Raw genomic sequence first — 22916 nt, 5'->3', positions numbered from 1 at the left:
TTGGTTTGAATTTTTTGTTGGTCCAGTTTTGTCATACAGCACAAATAGTACAAGTACGAGGGTGGTTTGAAAAATTCTCACTATTTTTCAGTGTAGTCTCCTTGTAGATTCATGCACTTGGTCTAACAATGTTCCAGTGCCTTGATCCCATCTCAAAAATGAGTGTCCTAAGGTCTGCAAAATAGTTGTCAACTCTGGCTATCAAGTCTTCATTTAAAGTGAATCTTCGTCCACCAAGAAAAATTTTCAGTATTGGGAAGAGATGGAAGTCTGACGGAGCCATATCAGGTGAATTAAGGCGGGTGTGGCAACAACTCATACCATAGTTTGTGTAATTTTGCCATGGCGACGGCACATGTATGCGGGTGCGCATTGTGTTGATGGAAGATGACTTTCTTCCTTGGTAAACCTTCACGTATCTTTTGTTGTCCAGGAGGTTAGCATAATATTCTCCAGTAATTGTTTGCCCAGTGAGGAGATAATCTACAAACAGAACCGCTTTCGCATCCCAGAACACTGATGGCATGACCTTTCCCAACGAAGGAATTGTCTTTGCTTTCTTTGGTGGCAGAGAGTCAGCATGTTTCTACTGGTTTGACCGTTGTTTTGTCTGTAGTCACAAACCAGCACAAAAAATCTTGTTGGTTTCTCTTATGGGCCAAACATTGTTCCGATATGTCCGTTCTCGTGCATTTTTGATCCAGCGTCAAAAAGTTGCAATAGTCATCTTGTAGATAATTTTTTCATTTCTAATTCTTCAGTTAAAATGTGATATACCCTTTCAGAGGATATCTGGAAAGTGCGAGCAGTTTCATGCACTTTCAATCGGTGATCCTCCATGATCATTTTGTGCGCTTTTGCAAAGATTTCTGGAGTAGTGGCACATCTTGGCCGACCACTGCACGGATCATCATCTAAGCTCTCCCAACCAAATTTAAATTAATTTGTCCACTTGGCAACAGTTTAATATGAAGGAGCAGAGTCCCCCAGTGTACTCTGGAAATCAGCATGAATGTCCTTTGCTTTCATACCTTCTTTCCGAAGTACTTAATAACTGCTCAATCTCGATTTTTTCCCATCTTTGCAAATCACTACGCAGGAACAACAACTGAGCCGCGTCACCGCCACAGCTCTCTCCCAAGAGCACCAATGTGGCACGTGTTTACAGCCAACAATCCAATGAACATCACGTGAACAACGCGTTGCACTGGTGCTGACGTCTCGTGGTGATTCCGAGAACTTTTCAAACTACCCTCGTAATATTGGACAGGTTAAAATGAAAATACAGTTATATTTAGTCTGGGTAAAAAAAAAGTGAAAGTAAGTGGATGCTCATTAGAGACATAGCACAAGGTCGGATTACAGAAGGATGCCCCCCTGTGGGTCTGGTGGTAAGAATAGGCCCGAGGTATTCCTGCCTGTCGTAAGAGGCAACTACAAGGAATTTCACATGTTTTGGCCTTTAGGTGATGATCCTCTGTAGTGTTTGACCTCCATTCTTCAAAATTTTTCCAAAGAGAAAGCCAATTGGGGAATGGTGCCTTATATGGTGCATCGTGTCCATCGTGCATTGAGATCTTTAGCCCACTTTCTCATTGTCGCATTTCAGTCCCACACATTCTCCATCTCTTGTGGGACACAGCTTCCTGGGTGTGTTTTCCACCATGCACTATGGAGTGTCACTTTCTGTGTCGATGATGACCATGGACTACTTTGCACCTGATATCCAGCACGGCAGCCAGTTCGTTGTGATGGGCTGCCATGTATCCTGTTGGTTGTAGGCCCCTGATCACACAGGGATCACTCTGCTGATGCTTGCGCCATTAACTCCCCACGTATACCAAGGGCTAGAGGCCCATCCCTCTGGGACATCAGGACTCCCGGAAAGGCCATCCTGTCAGGTGGCCTTTGCTTTGGCTGGGTGGCGCCCGTGGGTAGGGCCCGTGGTCAGAGTGGGTGGCATCAGGGTGGATGACACGCAATGAAGCGTAATCTATCATCTCTTGCTGGTGGTGAAACACCAGCAGCCTCTAAGCGTTCATGAGCTCAATTCAACGCACAGAAGTACAACCCCAAATCGTTCCCCTCCCTGGCCACACCATGGGAGGAACTCAGGCTGAAACTTATTCACCCCAGTACCTCATTTGTTCAAGAGTTGATGGAGAATTTTTCATGATGATGAAGCCTCGGTTTTTTGTTGAGCATTTACGTTTGGGGAGGTGGAGGGACTGTCCAAAATGAGATCTGGGTCAGTCGTGATCAAAACAGCATCTGCTGCCCAGTCATGGACATTACTCGCTTGTGACAAGTGCCGCATAAGAGCTTAAATATGGTCCAAGGTATCATATGTCCACCGAGGTCTGAGGGATAATCAGGTTGCCCCTGGTGCCTTCATCTTGGCCTTCGAGGGTCATACATTGCTCGAGAAGGTCAAGGTGATGGTCTACCACTATGATCTAAAACCCTATATCCCTCCCCCAATGCGGTGCTGTAAGTGCTGAAAGTTCGGCCATATGTCTTCCTGCCGTACTTCCAGCGTCACATGTTGAGATTGTGGACGCCCATCACATCCCAATACTCCATGTGCCCCGCCTTTCTTCTGCATCAGCTGCAGAGAGCACCATTCGCCTTGCTCACCAGATTGCAGGATTCTCCAGAAAGAAAGGAAAATCATGGAGTACAAGACCCTGGACCGGCATCTACACTGGGGCTGAGAGAAAATTTGAATGACTGAATCCTGTACGTATGACATTGTCTTACACTGCCGCTACAACAGTTCTGGCATCATCAGCTCCGCCACTGCAACCTATGAGCGCTGCGTCTGAAGATGGGGTGGAGATTCTGGTGTCCGCTGAGGACCTAGATCTCGCCAGACCCTCAGACACAATGGATATAGACTGCTCAGGCAAAAAGTCGGTGGCATCAGGTGACTTTGAGGCGTAAACCACCTCACTGAATGTTCCTTGGCTTCCCAGTCTCATGATGACATCATCCTCCAGTGGAATTGCGGCAGTTTTTTCCACCGCCTGGCTGAACTACGCAACTGTTAAGCTTTACAGCTGCTATCTGCATTGCCCCTGAGGAAACCTGGTTCCCGGCAATGTGGACCCCTGCCCTCCGTGGCTATAAGGTATGTTACAGGAACTGTAGCGGCTATAATATAGTGTCAGGTGGAGTTTGCGTTTATGTCCTAAACTCAGTCTGTAGTGACACTGTGCCCCTTCAAAAACCTCTTGAAGCTGTGGCTGTCAGAATAAGGACAATGCAGGAAATAACTGTTGGCAATGTATCTCTTCCTCCAAATGATGCAGTACCCCTGAATGTATTAACTGCACTGATTGATTGACTCCCTAAACCTTCCCTACTTTTGGGAGATTTTAACGCCCATAACCCCTTGTGGGTGGCACCGTGCTTACTGGCCGAGGCAGAGATGTCGAAAATTTTCTGTCTCAGTTCAAACTCTGCCTCACTGGGGCTGCCACACGTTTCGGTGTGGCTCATAGTAGTTACTCTGCCTTTGATTTATCAATTTGCAGCCCAGAACTTCTCCCATATATCCACTGAAGAGTGCATGACGACCTGTGTGGTAGTGACCATTTCCCCATCTTCCAGTCACTACCCAGCTTCAGGCCAATGCACGCCTGCCCAGATGGGCTTTAAACCAGGTGGACTGAAAACTTTCACCTCTGCTGCCACCATTGAATCTTCCCCACACAGTAACATTGATGTGATGGTTGAGCAGGTGACTACAACAATCGTCTCTGCGGCAGCAAACGTGATCCATCGCTCTTTAGGGTGCCCGTGGCGTAAGGCAGTCCCTTGGTGATCACCGAAAGTCGCTGAAGCAATTAAGGAGCATCGTTGAGATCTACAGCAGCATAAGCAGCACCCTTCCCTGGGGTGCCTCATAGCCTTTAAACAGCTTCATGGCTATGTTCGCCAACTCATCAAACGATGGAAGCAGGAGTTTGGGAGAGATACGTCTTGACCATTGGGTGCCATACATCACCTTCCCAAGTCTGGGCAAAGATTACAAAGATCAAACGTCTTTTCGGGTACCAGACCCCAACAGGTGTTCCCGGTGTTACCACAAATGGCGTGTTATCTACCGACGCAAACACGATTGCCAAGCACTTTGCTCGAGCCTCTGCGTTGGAGAATTACCCCCCCAGCCTTTCGCACTCTCAAACGGAGGCTGGAAGGGAAAGTCCTCCCATTCACTTCATGCCACAGTGAAACCTATAACGCCCCATTTACAGAGTGGGAGCTTCTCAGTGCCCTTGCACATTGCCCCAACACAGCTCCTGGGCCTGATTGGATCCACAGCCAGGTGATTAAACATCTCTCATGTGACTACAAGTGACATCCTCGTCATCTTCAACCGGATCTAGTGCGATGGCGTCTTTCCATAGCAATGGCAGGAGAGCACCACCATTCCAGTGCTCAATCCAGGTAAAAAACCACTTGATGTGGATAGCTATTGGCCCATCAGCCTCACCAACATTCTTTGTAAGTTACTGGAATGTATGGTGTGTCAGCAGTTGGGTTGGGTTCTGGAGTCACGTGGCCTATTGGCTCCAAGTCAGGGTGGCTTCCGCCAGTGTTGCTTACCACTGATGATCTTGTGTCCCTCGAGTCTGCCATCCAAGCAGCCTTTTCCAGACGCCAACATCTGGTTGCCGTCTTTTACGTAAGGCATACGACACGACCTGGTGACATCATATCATTACCACATTGTGTGAGTGGGGTCTCCGAGGCCTGCTCCCGATTTTCATCCAAAACTTCCTGTCGCTTCGTACTTTCCATGTCCAAGTTGGTGCCTCCCATAGTTCCATCCATATCCAGGAGAATGGAGTCCCGCAGGGCTCTGTATTTAGTGTTTTTCTATTTTTAGCAGCTATTAACGGTCTAGCAGCAGCTGTCGGGCCCTCCGCCTCGCCTTCTCTGTATGCAGACAACTTCTACATTTCGTACTGCTGCTCCAGTACTGGTGTTGCTGAGCGGCGCCTACAGGGAGCCACCCACACGGCTCAGTCATGGGCTCTAGCCCACGGCTTCCAGTTTTCAGCCGCAAAGTCATGTGTCATGCACTTCTGTCCGTGTCGTGCCATTCATCCGGACCCAGAACTTTACCTTCATGACGAACCACTCACTGTAGTGGAGACATATCGATTCTTATGACTGGTTTTCGACGCTCGATTGACATGGCTTCCTCGTCTATTTGTAGACATTAATCACTGGTTCCTAGCCAATTCTTTGTCACTAAACTTTGAAAAAACACACTACATGCAGTTCAGAACTTGTAAGGGGTGTCCCAAGAGTATATGTCTAACATATGATGACAAGAAGATAGAAGAAGTGGACGGTGTTAAATTCTTGGGATTACAGCTTGATAATAAATTCAACTGGGAGGAGCACACCACAGTACTGCTGAAGCGTCTTAACAAATCTCTGTTTGCAATGCGAATTTTGTCAGACATAGGGGATATAAAAATGAAAAAGCTGGCATACTATGCTTACTTTCATTCCATAATGTCATATGGGATTATTTTCTGGGGTAATTCATCAAGCCAAGCTAAAGTTTTCCGGGCACAAAAACGTGCAGTAAGAATTATATGTGGTGTGAACTCAAGAACATCCTGCAGAAGCCTGTTTAGGGAACTAGGGATACTAACTACAGCTTCCCAATATATTTATTCCTTAATGAAATTTGTCATTAAAAATATATCACTTTTTCAAACCAACAGCTCAATTCATGGAATCAATACTAGAAATAAGAATAATCTTCACAAGGATTTAAAGTCACTTAGTCTTGTACAAAAAGGTGTGCATTATTCAGGAACACACATTTTCAATAACTTGCCAGCAGCCATAAAAAGCTTAACAACCAATGAAATTCAGTTTAAGAGAAGCCTAAAGGATTTGTTGGTGGCCAACTCCTTCTACTCCATTGATGAATTTCTGAGGAAAACCAACTGATTTGTATATAAGTACAACATAACTTCTGCACAATTTCAGTGCAGTAATGTGTTCACTGAAAATTTGTGTGTGTGTGTGTGTGTGTGTGTGTGTGTGTAAGTATAATCTAACTTCTGCACCATTTCAGTGCAGTAATGTGTTCATTGTAAATAAGTATTACAGTAGTTGTATTACATGTTTCTTACCTTATAAATAAATAAAAAACTTTTTTATTTTAAACTCAGTGCAATAGTATTTGTAAAATGACTCTTAGTGTTCATTAAAAATTGACGATCATTCCACTTGGGACCTGTGGAATGGTACATTAGCTTATTTGTTTTAGTTTAAATATTTGTCATGTATTGTTGTTTTTCTGACATGTTCCACATCCTGGAGGACCTCCTCACTACGGATCAATTGGAATGAAAGTAAATCTAATCTAATCTAATCTAAGCTTAAGTGGAAGTGCTGGCAGCACCTCAATGACCTCCATTGCCTGAGCAAAATCACAACTCTGTTTACCTGTGCAAGTAGGAGTTATTAAATTGTCATGTCAAAACATTATCAAGAAGGACCTGCATCTGTTTCCTTACAAATTTATTGCTGCGCACGAGTTAAAGCATTCAGACGAACTCTTGCATGTTGAGTTCTGACAGTGTTTTCTGAGTGAAGTAAAATTAGGGCTTTTGGACCCCCAGTTTCTCATTTCTTCAGATGAGACTTGGTGTAGTCTGCTGGGGTATATGAACTCATAGAACATGCATGGTTATCCACCAGAAATTCCCCCTCACTACTTTGAACAGCTGTTGCATAATCTGAAGATAGGCATTTGGTGTTCAATGTCTGGTGTCCACATTGAAACATGATTCTTTCACCAAACTGTTAATGCTGACCTGTATGTTCAGAAACTGTTTAACCAACATGTGGATAAACTTGCAGAAGATCAATTACTTTTACAGATATTTTCAGCAAGACAGATTGGGAGCACAACCAACCTTGACACACGTGTCACAACTGCATTAGTTGTTCAGTGAGGAGAAGACAATCAGCAGAGGCAATGCAGTCTCCTGGCCACATCAATCTCTTGATCTCAGTTTCTGAAATAAACTGCTTTCAGATCCCAATCTCCCCTTCTGTGATTTTTACCCTGGGACAAACCGAAGGATCAATGTATTCTCAAATAATCCTCACACACCAGAAAGTTACAACAAAACATTGAAAATGCTATTGCTGCTATCCCTCACCCAGAGCTGCTACGCATATATGTTAGATAAATCAACTGTAGTGCTGCATTGACATCAGTGGGGGCCATTTACAGCATTGTCTATGATGTTCATTAACAAGAGTCAATCCTGTGTCAATATTATGGAAAATGTTTTCTGGGCCAATTTTATTTTGTTCGCCTTGTAGTGTAAGTAAAGTAAGAAGTTAGATTAAAATTAGGTATCCATTCTTACAATCTTAACAGTAACTGTTTAACAAACATGTATTTTTACATATTTAGAAATTCTTTTACAGAACAGAAACAGTGCTTTATTAAAAATGCCTTTAGTTTTATTTTAAATACTGGATGTGTAGCAATTTTAATTTCTACATCTACATCTACATACATACTCCACAATCCACCATACGGTGCATGGCGGAGGGTACCTCGTACCACAACTAGCATATTCTCTCCCTGTTCCACTCCCAAACAGAACGAGGGAAAAATGACTGCCTATATGCCTCTGTACGAGTCCTAATCTCTCTTATCTTATCTTTGTGTCCGCGAAATGTAAGTTGACGGCAGTAAAATTGTACTGCAGTCAGCCTCAAATGCTGGTTCTCTAAATTTCCTCAGTAGCGATTCACGAAAAGAATGCCTCCTTTCCTCTAGAGACTCCCACCCGAGTTCCTGAAGCATTTCCGTAACACTTGCGTTATGATAAAACCTACCAGTAACAAATCTAGCAGCTCGCCTATGAATTGCTTCTATGTCCTCCCTCAATCCGACCTGATAAGGATCCCAAACGCTCAAGCAGTACTCAAGAACAGGTCGTATTAGTGTTTTATAAGCGGTCTCCTTTACAGATGAACCACATCTTCCCAAATTCTACCAATGAACCGAAGACGACTATCCGCCTTCCCCACAACTGCCATTACATGCTTGTCCCACTTCATATCGCTCTGCAATGTTACGCCCAAATATTTAATCGATGTGACTGTGTCAAGTGTTACACTACTGATGGAGTATTCAAACATTACAGGATTCTTTTTCCTATTCACCTGCATTAATTTACATTTATCTATATTTAGAGTTAGCTGCCATTCTTTACACCAATCACAAATCCTGTTCAAGTCATCTTGTATCCTCCTACAGTCACTCAACGACGACACCTTCCCGTACACCACAGTATCATCAGCAAACAGCCGCACATTGCTATCCACCCTATCCAAAAGATCATTTATGTAGGTAGAAAACAACAGCGGACCTACCACACTTCCCTGGGGCACTCCAGATGATACCCTCACCTCCGATGGACACTCACCATAGAGGACAACGTACTGGGTTCTATTGCTTAAGAAGTCTTCGAGCCACTCACATACTTGGGAACCAATCCCATATGCTCGTACCTTGTTAGGAGTCTGCAGTGGGGCACCAAGTCAAATGCTTTCCGGAAGTCAAGGAATATGGCATCCGTCTGATACCCTTCATCCATGGCAAGATATCATGTGAAGAAAGGGCGAGTTCCTCTGGTATCTTATTGTGTAATATGACATCAGTGTTTCCTATGCTCCGGTAGGATGTTCTGGAATATGTTTGGTGTATACAGTAGTTGTGTGCCTTCTTGTTCTGCAGTAATTTGCAGTAGGTGGTCCATAAGATAACTTCATATATGAACAAGCATGGAACATTCTAAACATCAAGCTCAATAAAGTGAAATTTACAGGACTTCGTTTTTTAAGGCCACAAATTATTCTGGGAGCTCTTTCTTGCATACTAAAACAATTTATGCTATGAGTTGGGTGTTTGCAGAAAATGAGCCCATATCAGAACACTGAGTGGAACTGTGCATAGTATGCCTGCAGTACTGTTATCTTTCTTGGTATAGATTTTGATATTCCTAGACCATAGAACATGGATGAGAGCTCCTTTGACGAGTTATTTACATTTGTGTCCCACTTTAAATCCTGCTGAATATGCAGACCCGAAACTTTTGTCACACTTACATTTTTTAGAGGATCATTTTTTTTTTAAACCTTCCTTGAATAAACATCTGGCTAGAAGTCGAAAATAAATGAAAGTTGATATGTAACAGTTTTTTCAGCATTTAGAATGTGTTTGCTTTTGATGACCAGCTCTTAAAGTTTTTTAGGAGAACTTTCTGCTGTTGACTGCAAGGTCTCTGGAACCAGTGAAGCAATATGCTGATGTCATCAGTAAATAGGGTAGTTTTTGGAGACTTGCATATTCAACAAGGTCATCCTCATAAATCAATAAGAATAGTGACCCTAGGACTGAACCATGAGATACATTTTATTTTATTGGTTATTTTCTGGAAAGGAAAGACTTGTTTCTTTTTATTCAGAGTGCCGAGCCATACAGAAGTGATACGTTCTGCCTGCAGTTTGTTTTGTATGAATACAACCAGCTATGTGCTACACCTCTTATCCTTCATCCTTCTAACTTTTTTTAGCAGGATTTTATGACCCAGGACATCAAAACCTTTTGAAAGATCTATAAAAATACCTGCAGCTATTTTTTGTTGATTAAGGGATTTTAAAGTACAGCCTAAGAATTTAAAAACTGCTGTCTGTGTAAATTCAGACTTTCTAAAGCCATGTTGTTGGATGGTAAGAGATAAATATTTATTTATGAAATTTATGAGCCTGGGAAAAGTTTTTCTACAATTTTAGGAAAGGAACTTAACTATGATACAGGTCTGTTGTTTGATATTACATTAGAGAACTATTTTTAGCAGTTGCTAAACTTCTGCTATTTTCAGAACATCTGGAAATATACCTGTTTCTAAAGATAGGTTGAAATTTTTTGCAGTTATTGGTGTGTGGTGAGCACATGCTTTCAATATGAAGTCAGATACTTCATCATGGCACTTGGCATTTTATTAGTTAATAATGTCATTTCACTCATAATTTCATAAGGATTTTGAATTTTTTCACAACTGATTTTGGGTCTGTAACTTTGGAAACTTCTAGTGCTCACAATACATTCTTCCTTTTGGGTACAGAACTACAAATTTCTTTACTTATAACTGTCCACAGGAGTCTCATTTTGTCTGATGAGTTTCTTATCAAATTGTCAGTCCGCATAATTTTAGTCCACCTGACTACTCCTAGATCCTTTAGTAGGCTTTATAACAATTTGGAAATTTTTGGGTAATTCTCTATTTTTTGCAGTAGTATTGAAACCTGTTTCTTTAAATGGAAATTGCTTATTGTTCTTAGATTTTATTGTTTTTACTTAAATAGGAAATGCTGCATTAAATTAGCAAAGGAAGGTGTTCGGAAAACCCATGTCATGCTATAAACATAGTTCTGAATGGAAATGCTTTCCCAATTTTTCCTGTACAGTAAAAAATTAAAAATTCTGTTTTTTCAGTGACTGACATTGTGAGAGTCCTACGATTGTGTTATAAACTATGTCATAAAAACAGTTGCAAACAACAAATTTAAAGATCTTCTCTTTTCAATAATGAGCAAAAGTTCAAAACTGGTAATGGAATGGAAAAATAAAATGTATTGAAAAAAAGTCTTTGAATTAGTGATTGTTATCTGTTTTTATAACCTAGATTAAAAATTCTAATGTAGTCTTTGCAGGAAGTCCTTTGTTTAACTACCTTATTGCAAATGCTGTTACTTGTTTTTATTCTTTATACATATGAACTGTGCCATATGATCCACTGTAACCCATGCTCAGTAGCTTGCGTACGTGATGAATATTTGGTCAATGATGGAATTTGCACATTCTGTTGATTTTGTTGGGCAGCGCATTGTGGATATCATACTGACTGTATTGGCCATTTTTATAAAAAGATTTGTGGCATTGCTGTCTTTTGAAAAATTAATGTTGAAATCACCACAAAACACTAGCTTCGTATTTAGTGCACTGATCCTTTTCAGTAGAACCTTTATTTTGATCATGGAGATGCATATTCCACTTGGTGTCCTCTCCAGGGGACACCGCCTTGTAGAAGCACTTTCTGTGCAGGCAGAGAGGGATGTGTTTTCGCAAGAAGCTGAATTCTATGCCGGCAGTAGCACAGTTGCTGTAAGGTTTCACATGCTGGACAGGCCTTGGTGGATGAACCAGATGAAGAGTGTCCCACAGTGCCTTATCTCTCCCATATCCAGCCCCATAGACCTACCCCATTTCTACAGATACCTAACTCAAGGAGTGATATGATCCATACCAAGGGATGCATGGCACATGGGAAGATATCTCATTAAAAGAACCTCACAGATTACTGTGTGAGCTCTCAAAATAATTAGCCTTATACCGCATGGGGTTCCATTATGTTAACTGAGTCTATCCCTTATTGTTGTTGGGATCTTCAGTCCAGAGATGGTTTGGTGCAACTCTCCATGCTAGTCTATCCTGTGCAAGCTTCTTCATCTCCGAGTAATTACTGCAACTTACACCCTTCTGAATCTGCTTAATGTATTCATCTCTTGGTCTCCCTCAACAATTTTTACCCTCCACACTGCCCTCCAATACTAAATTGGTGATCCCGTGATGGCTCAGAATGTGTCCTACCAATTGATCCCTTCTTTTAGTCAGGTTGTGCCACAAATTCCTTTTCTCCCCAATTCTATTCAGTACCTCCTCATTAGTTATGTGATCTACCCATCTAATCTTCAGCATTCATCTGTAGCAACACATTTCGAAAGCTTCTATTCTCATCTTGTCTAAACTATTTATCATCCATGTTTCACTTCCATACATGGCTACACTCCATACAAATACTTTCAGAAAAGACTTCCAGACACTTAAATCTATACTCGATGTACCAAATTTCTCTTCTTCAGAAACGCTTTCCTTGCCGTAGCCAGTCTACATTTTATATCCTCTCTACTTCGACCATCATCAGTTATTTTGCTCCAAAAATAGCAAAAACTCATCTACTACATTAAGTGTCTCATTTCCTAATTCCCCCAGGATCACCTGATGTAATTCGATTACATTCCATTATCCTCTGTTCATGTTATGTCCTCCTTTCAAGACACTGTCCATTCAGTTCAGCTGCTCGTCCATGTCCTTTGCTGTCTCTGACAGAATTACAATGTCATCAGCAAACCTCAAAGTTTTTATTTCTTCTCCGTGGATTTTAATTCCTACTCCGAACTTTTCTTTTGTTTCCTTTATTGCTTGCTCAATATAAAGATTGAATAACATTGGGGATAGGCTACAACCCTGTCTTACTCCCTTCTCAACTGGTGCTTCCCTTTCATGCCCCTTGACTCTTATAACTGCCATCTGGTTTCTGTACAAATTGTAAATAGACTTTCGCTCTCTGTATTTTACTGCTCCCACCTTCAGAATTTGAAAGACAGTATTCCAGTCAACATTGTCGAAAGCTTTCTCTACGACCACAAATGCTAGAAATGTGGGTTTGCCTTTCCTTAATCTATCTTCTAAGATAAGTCAAAGGGCCAGTATTGCCTCGCGTGGTCCAACATTTTTACGGAATCCAAACTGATCTTCGCCGAGGTTAGGTTCTACCAGTTTTTCCATTTGTCTGTAAAGAATCCGTGTTAGTATTTTGCAACCATGACTTATTAAACTGAGAGTTCGGTAATTTTCACACCTGTCTGTGGAGCTAGCTCGCGTATAAACTTGTACTACTGTGGTAGGTGCGGGCTTCGTGTCTATCTTGGCTACAATAATGCATTCACTATGCTGTTCATAGTAGCTTATCTGTGCTCTTATTTTTTTATTCGTTATTGAACCTACTACTGCATTACTCCTATTTGATTTTGTACTTATAACCCTGTATTCACCTAACCATAAGTCTTGTTCTTCCTGCCTCTGAACTTCACTAGTTCCCACCATATCTAACTTTAACCTATAAATTTCCCTTTTTAAATTTTCTAACCTACCTGCCTGATTAAGCGATGTGACATTCCACACTCTGATTCCTAGAAAGCCAGTTTTCTCTGCCGCTCTTCAGGAACCACATGTTTGTCTAAACCCTCAACAGATACCGCTCCATTGTGGTTGCACCTATGATACAGCTATCTATATCACTGAGGCAGAAAGCCTCCCCACCAATGGCAAGCTCCATGGTTCATGGGGGGATATTTTAGTTTCCTCAGTTTTATAAGTATATCCCTTATTCTTATAAAATGGAGGGAACTAAAATGTCTTGATGTAAGACCTCCAAAAATAGACTGTCTCAGAATGAAAGGGCTAAACAGACACCTTCTATCTTTAAGACAAGAAACCAGAGAACAAGGGAGAAATCTAACACTCCCACTTTTCAGGATAATTGAACCCAGAAAAATCTGAGGCAGGAAATAAGAAAACAAACCTATAGTAATATGGTCTCAATTTTCAGGATGGTGGTTATCTAACAGAGATATCTACTGGTCAACATCACCTTACAGCATATGGAGCTTGTTCAGATGGCTCTCTCTGAGAACTCTGGGGGGCTGTAAGTCCAGAACGTAAATTCAGGAGGGTCTTTCTGAACAAAAGTGCTCTTATCTTTGCCCATGAGGGGGTGGGGTGAATTAACTATAGGAATGGTGCCGAAAATAGTTCTGTAGGAGGAGGCAAAACTGCTGGTCAAAACAGAGAGTGGCTCAGCTCTTCAAGACTGCAAAGGTATCAATTTGGGTGCCAAAACTTCTTAAGAATACTCCTCAAAAGACTCTGTTCAAGAAAGTAAAGGCACAGAACCATAAAGTCTTGACAGAGGACGAGTGTAATCAACGCAAAGGCTGTACCAGATGACCAAACTCTTGTGGTGGAAGTCAGTGAAAATCCCTGAGCACAATGTGGGAGCAGGACCTGAGATTGTACTTAGGGCACAGGTTAACTTCAGGATAATCAAAAATATCAAAAGCAACCACAGCAGCTAGATAGAGACTACAAGTGCTGCAGATAAACCTGCATCACGTTTAAGAAGCAACTGTCATTCTGAGTTGTCTTCTAGGAGTCAGGAGGTGGATTGGCCCTGACCCGAGAACCCTGTCTGTAAGAAGGGGTTATACTAGAAATTAAGGAGCTCCAGAACATGCATTTAAGCCATAAATGGAGTTTCATTCATGCTGATGGTGGACTCTTGTTGCAGGGTCTTAGTGACTATCAGGATGAAACAGCTGGAGAAAGGAAGCGTGAGGGAAACTGTATTGACCTCAGCTTACTTTCCCTACAATGACAGTACTCCTTCTCCTCTGGAAGTGAGCAGACTGGTAGACAGCTGCTCACAGCAAATTGAAAAACTGCTGGTTGGTTGTGATACCAATACCCATAAGCTGGTGGAGAAGCAGTGACATCAGCAACAGGGATGAGTACCTTCTTGAATTTTTGGCAACCACAGCATCCTGAATAGGGGTGGCGAACCTGTATTAAGTAACATAAGAAGGGACGAAGTAGTTGACATAACAACCGGCCCATTTTAATGAGCAGCTGTGTCAAGCAGAGACATGTGACGCTGGAACCATCGTTATGTGATGACATGTATATTTAGTTTGAGGTTGAAATGGGTATTAAATAGACCATGGCCTACAGGAAACCTAGGAAAAAAAGACTGGGCTTATCTGCAAAAGACTTCAACTCATACTTATCTGAAATCCAGCAGATTTTGAGGAAATGTCAGATGCAGTGCTGTCTGCCACTATGACCTTGTATTCAGAAAACTGCCCAATCACCAAGAAGTGCACAAACAGGAATGTTCCTTGGCAGAACAATAACCTGGAACTGCAAAGGAAGCAGGTAAGACGACTGTTCAACCTTTCAAGAAGGAAAGGACAACAGGGAAAATATCAGGAGACCCTTACCAAATATGACCTTGTGATTAAGCAAGCAAAACTACCATCCTGGAAGATATTTTTGAGGAAGTGGAAGGTACAGCTACTTGTGTTAGGCTTCACAAAATCCTCACCAGAATACTGACTGCTCCAGGAAATACTATAAGAAAGGAGGATGATGAGTATACAAAGAAAGCAAATGAAACCCTGGATGTGTCCAATGCAATGTGCTCTAATCCAACAAACAGGACAGAATCTAATTAAACTCTGATATAGGCTTTTTATCGTCTTGCTTATCAGCAGGAATCATTCCCAATGCTTGGAGGACTGTGAGGGATTTTTTTTTTGTTCTGAAGCAAGGGAGAATTGATCATATCGTGGTCAAGAATATGAGACCAATCAGTTTGTCGTCCTTTCTTTTACAGACAGTAATAAAAACTGGTTTATGTGCACAGTAGCGAAAGGAGGCAAACTAAGGTTCCTCTACATGTACAGCAACACACATATCAACCAGGCAAATCATGTGAAACATCACTTCACCAGCTTGTTGGGAAGGTGGGAAAAGCACTACACTTTCAGGAAATTGCTCTCAGCATCTTCCTGGATATCAAGGAGGTCCTTAGCAATTCAATTCAGTGTTAAAATCCATAGTTAGAATTGCAGAAGAGCATGACACTGAGACCGCCATTTGTAGGTGGATTAAGATCATGTTGAGTGGAAGAAAGGTAGAGATCGTCATGATGAATGAAAAAATTGTGATCAATACCACCAGATGATGTCCACAAGCAGGGGTTTGTCTCCACTACTGTGGAAGCTCATTGTGAATGAACTCATAGAGCTAAACACTAGAGGCTACTTTACCCAGTTAGTTAGTTACACGTTCCATGGATCATTTGAACGATTGTCTTACCAAAATTATGTGTGAGGCAGATTAGAGGATATGTATACATGATTAGTATTAATATCAGTGAACACATTTCTTTAGTCATACTCATCTATTACACTTTTAAAAAAAGTTAAAAATTTGTCCAGGAGTAGAAGGAGCTGTTCAGGAGAAATTATTTTAAGTTACATCTAAAACTTGCTTTGCTACCTGTCAGACTTTTGCGTCATTGGGCAAAAGATAAAAAATTTTTGTTGCTACATACTGAACTCCTTTCTGGGCCATAGACCGCTTTATAATGGGTAATAAAAGTCGTTTTTATCTCCAGCATTGTAAGTTTGGACTTCACTGTTCTTCTCAAATTGTGTTGTATTATTAATGATGAATTTAATTAGTGAATATATTTATTGTGATGGTGTAATCAAATCGGCTAGCTCCTTGAAGAGGTACTTAGATGACTACATTGGTGAACATCACGTTATTCTTACTGCTCGCTTTTGTGCAGTCAATACTGTTCCAGCGCAACGACAAGTGCCGGCACAATGATGAAGAGTGGAAGAGCACAGAAGGCTGCGAGACGACGTCAGCCAATAGTACGCTGACTAGGACGACACCACGGCAGGAGTGGTCCCTATACGAAGAGAATATTAGCGCCGCACCACCTAGCCGCGGCTGCAGTAGATGATGAGCAGTCATACAAATGCCGCAGCAGTGATTTATGAACTGAATTGTTTCGCTTGCATTAAAATTATATATTCCAAAGAACATTGATTATTTGCCTGTCACCATTTGCTTGTGACACACCTTTGTGAATATGCAAGGTTAAGTATTGTCAATTTAATTTACTTTAATAACTCCTTTGATATTATTTGCTTGAATTGTTGTCTAGTGATCTGAGAAAACAGCTTTCTAGGCACCCTATATTAGATGAGTGGGCAGAATACTACGTTGGCGACAGGTTATACTAAGAACCCAGTCCCTGGCAGCCATAGACATTTTTGCTGGCTCTTAATTCTCTCTTGTCTTTTCTTTGCAGGGGTATTTAATTTCTTTCTGCCAGCACTAGATGCAATGCAACTAGTGCAGATGTTTGTTTCAGAGTCAGCAAATATCCTATTTGACAAACACGGTACAGCAGGTCCTGGTCCACCAAACGACTAAAGCAGCACATGCAACACCTACTCCAAGTTCTGTACCACCTTTTCGCTAGTTTCGTGAACTAGAAGAGGATTGGCTCAAGTGGTTGCAACAGTTTGAAGCTCACTTAATTGCTCACAACGTACCACGTACTGTGAAAAGTGCAATGTTTGGGCTCCTACACAAAAAACACCACTCCGAGTAAACTTTTGTATCATCTGGTTGTAGATTCGCTAATTAACTAACTATCATCACCAACAAGTGAATGTGGTAGCAGCTGGGTATCAATTCTTTATTTGCAAAATATGGTCAGAACAAACTTATCGTGAGTGGGTAACCGATTTGCAGTGTATGATGAGGAAATGCAAATTCAGATGTATTTGTGGTGCATTATATTCAGATGTTATGTTGCGTAATGTGATCGTGTACAATGTAACTGCTGTCAAACTCAGAGAATGGATTTTGAAACAGCCTGATCCATCATTTCAGCAAGTAGTGCAAATACTAGATCAATACAATTCAGGTGCCCTGTCAGCCGATACATTTGAATGGCCAGCAGTTTGTTGGGTTGAGTCCCTTGTTTGTGACTGGCTCATTTGGCAGTGGCAGCTTGCACTTGCCACGCTGCATAAACAACTCTCCACGCCATGGAAGCAGCTTGCTAAACAAGCAGCTACACAGGCGAACAGAATTAAGTCATGCTCTTGGTTTTATTCACGGCACAAACGCCAAGACTGCCCCTCCTGACACGCTCAGTGTTATGCTTGTGGCAGGAAAGAACATGTACAATCCGTATGTTTGCAACAGAAGAGACATAAGAATTCCGCCCACTCCCAAAAACTAATCACATGTCATTAATGCAGTATATTCAAAGTCTGCACCAGAAATTAGCAAAACTAGCAAGCGAGCAGTTTCTTCAGTGCTACGCCAGTCCAACAAACTTTTTCTTCATTTGCGTCTTTGTGGGAAATTTCAGTTGGACACGAGTGCGTCTGTTACATTGCTGTGGACACGAGTGCCTCTGTTACATTGCTGAATCATCACACATATGAAATGTTAGGCTTCCCACGCCTGTCTAAAACTAGCATGCACCTGATGGCTTATAATGGAAAAGACATTTCCATTCTTGGAATATGTACTTTGCCTGCCATGTATCGCTCCCATATGCGAACAATGACTTTTACAGTGCTGCAATCACACAGGTGTGAGAACATATTTGGTCTTAATTCATTTGATTTGTTTGGCTTTAATATTCAGACCAATGTGTTGTCAGTGTCTGCATTCCATGCAAAAGACAGTGTGGCTAGCTTGCTGAAAGAATTCCCGGAATTATTTTCTGAAGGTTTAGGCAAGGCTAACAGTTTTGTTGCAATATTACTCCGAAAGACAATGCTCATCTGAAATTTTCCCAGGCCAGAACTGTTCCCATTGCATTACGGGGCAAAGTCACTGCTAACCTTAAAGAATTTCAATATGGCAAAGCTATTGCACCCATAAAGCTGGTCAATGGGCAAATCCACTGGATTTGTTCCCCAAACCTTCAGATCACATTCGCCTCTGTGTTGACTTTAAGTCTACAGCTAACCCACAAATTGTGATTGATACTTACCCATTGCCACGCTCAGAGGATCTCAAGGATAGGTTAGGTGCTGGTCGCTACTTTTCAAAAATTGATTTGCACAATGCGTATCTTCAAATACTGCTGAATGAAGAATCTCAAAAAGTGTGTGTAGTGAATACACGTTTGGGCTTGTTTAAATATTTGCTTCTGCACCTGCCTTTATCCAAGGGTATTTGGAACAGCTGACTGTTCACGTACCAAACTATTCAAACTATTTGGACAACATTATTGTAGCAGGTCGCACACCTGAAGATCATATTGCAAATTTGCGTCCTTTGTTTCGTGTGTTATCTGATACAGGACTTAAGTGTAGACTGGACAAGTGTGATTTTTTTTAAAACCGGAGTTTTTTAAAAACCGGAGTTGGTCATGTCACAAACAGTCAAGTTGTACATCCTCTTCAGTCACATTTGTCAGCCATACGAGAGTTGCCAGTCCCTTACAATGTGACAGAATTGCAGTCAGTCTTAGGGAAAATGAACTATTACATTTGGTTCATACCAAATGCTGCACAAATCGCAGCTCCATTGCATCGCTTGCATTGCAAAAATGTTCCCTTTTTTTGGACAGGTGAGTGCCAAGTAGCTTTTCAAAAACTTAAAAGATGCATTGCTCAATGGTTGATGCTGAGTTCACTTTGATCCTGACAAACCAGTTATATTGCAAGCTGATGCTTCCGCTTACAGAATCATTGCAGTGCTTTCGCACAGAATTGGTGATAAAGACAAGCCTATTGCTTTCACATCAAAAGTGTTGTCCAAAGCACAGTGTAACTATTCACAAATTGAGAAAGAGGCTTTGGATATTGTGTGTGGTGTCACCAAATTGCACCACTATTTGTATGGTAGAAAATTCTACTTAGCAATGGATCACAAGCCTTTTCAGTCCTTGTTTCATTCGACAAAACTGGTTTCTGTACAAACTGGCCACAAATTGCAAAGGTAGGCTTGGTTGTTTTAATACCAGTATGAGATTGTGTATTGTCCAACAGCACAACATGGTAATGCAGACACACTTTCACGTCTTCCGATTGGCCCCGATACAGTCTGACGCTTCTGCTGCAGCTTGTTGTCATATCGATGCTCAGGATTCTGAATTGCTTCAATCTTTTCCATTGAACTATAGGAAAATTGCACAGGTTGTGGAAGATGATTCAGATTTGAACATATTTCTAAAATACATTTGCACATCTTGGCCTCATTCCTTGCATAGCATAATGAACTCTGCAGTGTGCCGATACTTTGCATGTCGGCATAGCCTCACTTTACAGAAAGGTGTAATTCTTGTTCGAAATGGCAGTGGACAGTCATGTGTGTTGATCCCTAAAGCTTTGCCAAAAGAAGTGTTGCAGTTACTTCACCAAGGACACTGGGGGATTGTTCATATGAAATAGTTAGCGCCTCAACATTGTACTTGGCAGGGTATGGACTCCCGAATAGAACAGCTGATGTCACAGTGTCACATGTGGGGCAAATCAGTATGCTCCACCACAAAAATTCTCTGCTTGGCCCAAATCACAATCATCACGTCAACATGTGCACATAGACTTTATGTGACCTTTTTGGAACACTTGTTGGTTGATAGTGGTAGACTCATGTAGCAAGTTTCCTGTTGCTGTGCCAATGAACTCGACATTATCACGTAGCACAATTCAGGTGTTGGCTTCTATTTTTTGCCTCGAAGATTTGCCTGAAGTCATTGTGTCGGGCAACAGCCCTCAGTTCATTTCACGCTGCCATCGGACACTGCTCCACCCTCCTCAGCGTCTGGTGCTGAAGGAAGGGTGCAAGTATCACTTTGCGCAGCACGATATTGTGTTTTATAGGGTTTTTAGTGGCAGCAGACGGTGGGCACGAGGCGAGATCATCTGTCGACTTGGCACTTGCATGTATCTTATTTCAGGACTAGAAGGATTGCAGCGCTGACATCACGATCAACTATGTCAGTGTCATGTGCATGGTGATCCTTCTGTGCTTCTTCCCCCAGATTCACCTATCCCAAGGACACCAAGGCCACAGCAGCCACCAGAGGGTGTTATCACGACACCGCAGGACAACCCCACAGAGATGGAGCCTTCGCCTCCTCTCGTCCTACTGATGGAGCTGGACCCACTCACACTTCAGCAGCCGATGCCTTCTACATCTGGTTATTGGCCTTTAGAGGTTGACGCGTACCCGTCTGGTCATTTTCCGGGACATGTTTTCACCACAGCAAATGCCAGATTTCAGGGTACAACTGGAAGCTTGATGGCCCCTGCAGTCACAGCTTCCAGTCACACTCCCTACACAACGGCTGTCCGTCACTTTGGCAGTGAGGAATGTTCCGGCATAACGACAAGCACCAGTGCAATGATGAAGTATGGAAGAGCAGAGAGGGCTGTGAGACACCGTCAGCCAATAGCACGCTGACTAGCATGACACCAACACAGGAGCGGCATCTACACGAACAGAATATGTGTTGCGTCACCTAGCCATAACCACAGTAGAAGACGAGCCATCATACAAACACCACAGCGGTGACTTTTGAACTGAATTGTTTTGCTTGCATTGAAATTGTATATAACGAAAGACATTGATTATTTGCCTGTCGCCATTTACTTGCAACACACTTTTGTGAATACACAAAGTTAAGTATTGTCAATTTAATTAACTGTAATAATTAAAATGATTTGCTTGGTTGTTGTCTAGCGATCCAAGAAAACAGGTTCTGAGCACCCTATATTAGACGAATGGGCAGGATACTACAAATACTTTCTTTCTAAGTGATGGGTTACCCCAGGAAATTATTCCATAAGACATTACTGACTGGAAATAATGCAAACTACATCAGGAGGCTGACTTGTTTGTTTCCAAGATCAGCAATTACACAAAGAGCCAAAGCAGCTGAACTTAATTGTTTGAGAAACTCAATAATGTCCTCCTTCCGGTTCAAGTTTTCATCAATATGTACACCCAAAAATTTGGAGCACTTTATCCTATTTACTGACTCCTGCTCATGTGCTACATCAATTGTTGGTATGTATAAAATTAGGACTGTAGATTTATTTACAAATGCCATTTTGTGTAGATATACAAACAAAACCATGAAATAACACCAAAATGACATCTTCCCACAGCCAGAATAGCTCAACACATGTTACTGCATTAACTGTTGCCTGTGTGACTGCTAGAAGCTGCAGGAATTATCACCTTTTTTTCAATCTGATCTACAGATTGCAGCACTTGCTAGACATGGGAATGTTGAATCCGTTGGCCCCTGGAGGAGATGTGGGAAGGTATCTTCCCATTGCATATGAAAGGATTAATTGTTTGAGAAACTCAGTAATACGCTCCTTCAGTTCAAGTTTTCATAAACAGATATAGCCAAAAATTTGGAGCATTCTACCCTATGTACTGACTCATACTCATGTGCCACATCAATTGTCAGTATAACTCTATTTGTTATGTAGAACTGAAAATAGTGTGTTTTTTCAAAACTTAGAGAGAGTCCATTTTCTGATAACTACAAATATTATTTACTGGCTCTTCTGATGCTTTCTCACTAATGGAATTTATTACCAATTCTGTTTGTTGAATGTTAAATGAAAGCACCTTCACAGATACATGGAATAGGAGTGGACCCAAAATTGAAAAATTGAACCCTGGGGGTGGGGGGGGTGGGGGGGGGGGCGGCCGCGGCTCCCTTTGTTATTTCTCCCCCGCAACTAATATTGTCTACCCATCCAACATTGTTTGAATTGTAAGAACACACTTAGTACACCATGAGCACAGTGTACATACTTTTTTGTTTGACGATAACCGGTTTCAGTAGTCTTATGCTGCCATCATCTGATCTTTTGGAACTTGTTATAAAATTGCCATATTTTATTACATGAAGTCAAAGCATAAAATGACTCCACAGATACACATATCTTGATCAAAACCCAGTTGGTAAAATCACAAATTGATAAAATCCTCATACCACCCATGCATATCGCTCACGAACATGACTCTCCCAAGCTTGTTGCACAGCACTAAGCTGCTTGTGGGGAGTTATCATAGAGGTGGCAGATGTTCACACTCTGCCAGCAGCGTAGTGCTGTGCAGCAAGCTTCGGAGAGTCATGTTCACCACCAATGTGCATGGATGGTTGAAGATTTTATCAACTGCATGCATTTTACCAACTGAGTTTGATCAAAATATGTGTACGTGTGGACTGCCTTTATGCTTTGACTTTATGTAATGTAGCATGGCAGTTTTATAACGAGTTCCATAAGATCAGATGATGACAGCATAAGACCATTTGAAACCAGTCATCTTGGAACAATAAAAGTGTCTACACTGTGGTCACAGCATACGAAGTGTG

At 41.7% G+C, this 22916-nt stretch overlaps 1 protein-coding gene across 2 annotated transcripts in view; it reads left to right on the top strand.

Moving 5' to 3' along the window:
• Window positions 1-21217, top strand: part of LOC124615906 — a 31710-nt gene extending 10493 nt beyond the window's left edge. The window contains exons 1-2 of one of the 2 annotated variants that reach the window (XR_006979817.1): window positions 16584-17100; window positions 20559-21217. Coding sequence is in view for 1 of the 2 variants with exons in the window: in XM_047144082.1 (XP_047000038.1) it covers window positions 20559-20980 (422 nt within the window). In the remaining variant the exon portion in view is untranslated. Of the gene's footprint in view, window positions 1-16583; window positions 17101-20558 lie in introns of those variants that run through there. The other variant, XM_047144082.1, reaches the window with a different exon arrangement.
• Window positions 21218-22916: the final 1699 nt, after the last annotated feature.

Source organism: Schistocerca americana, chromosome 5, assembly GCF_021461395.2.
Source record: "Schistocerca americana isolate TAMUIC-IGC-003095 chromosome 5, iqSchAmer2.1, whole genome shotgun sequence".
NCBI classification, from domain to species: Eukaryota; Metazoa; Arthropoda; class Insecta; order Orthoptera; family Acrididae; genus Schistocerca; species Schistocerca americana.
The sequence above is the reverse complement of the archived record's forward strand: the minus strand, read 5'-3'. Positions and strand labels throughout refer to the sequence as shown.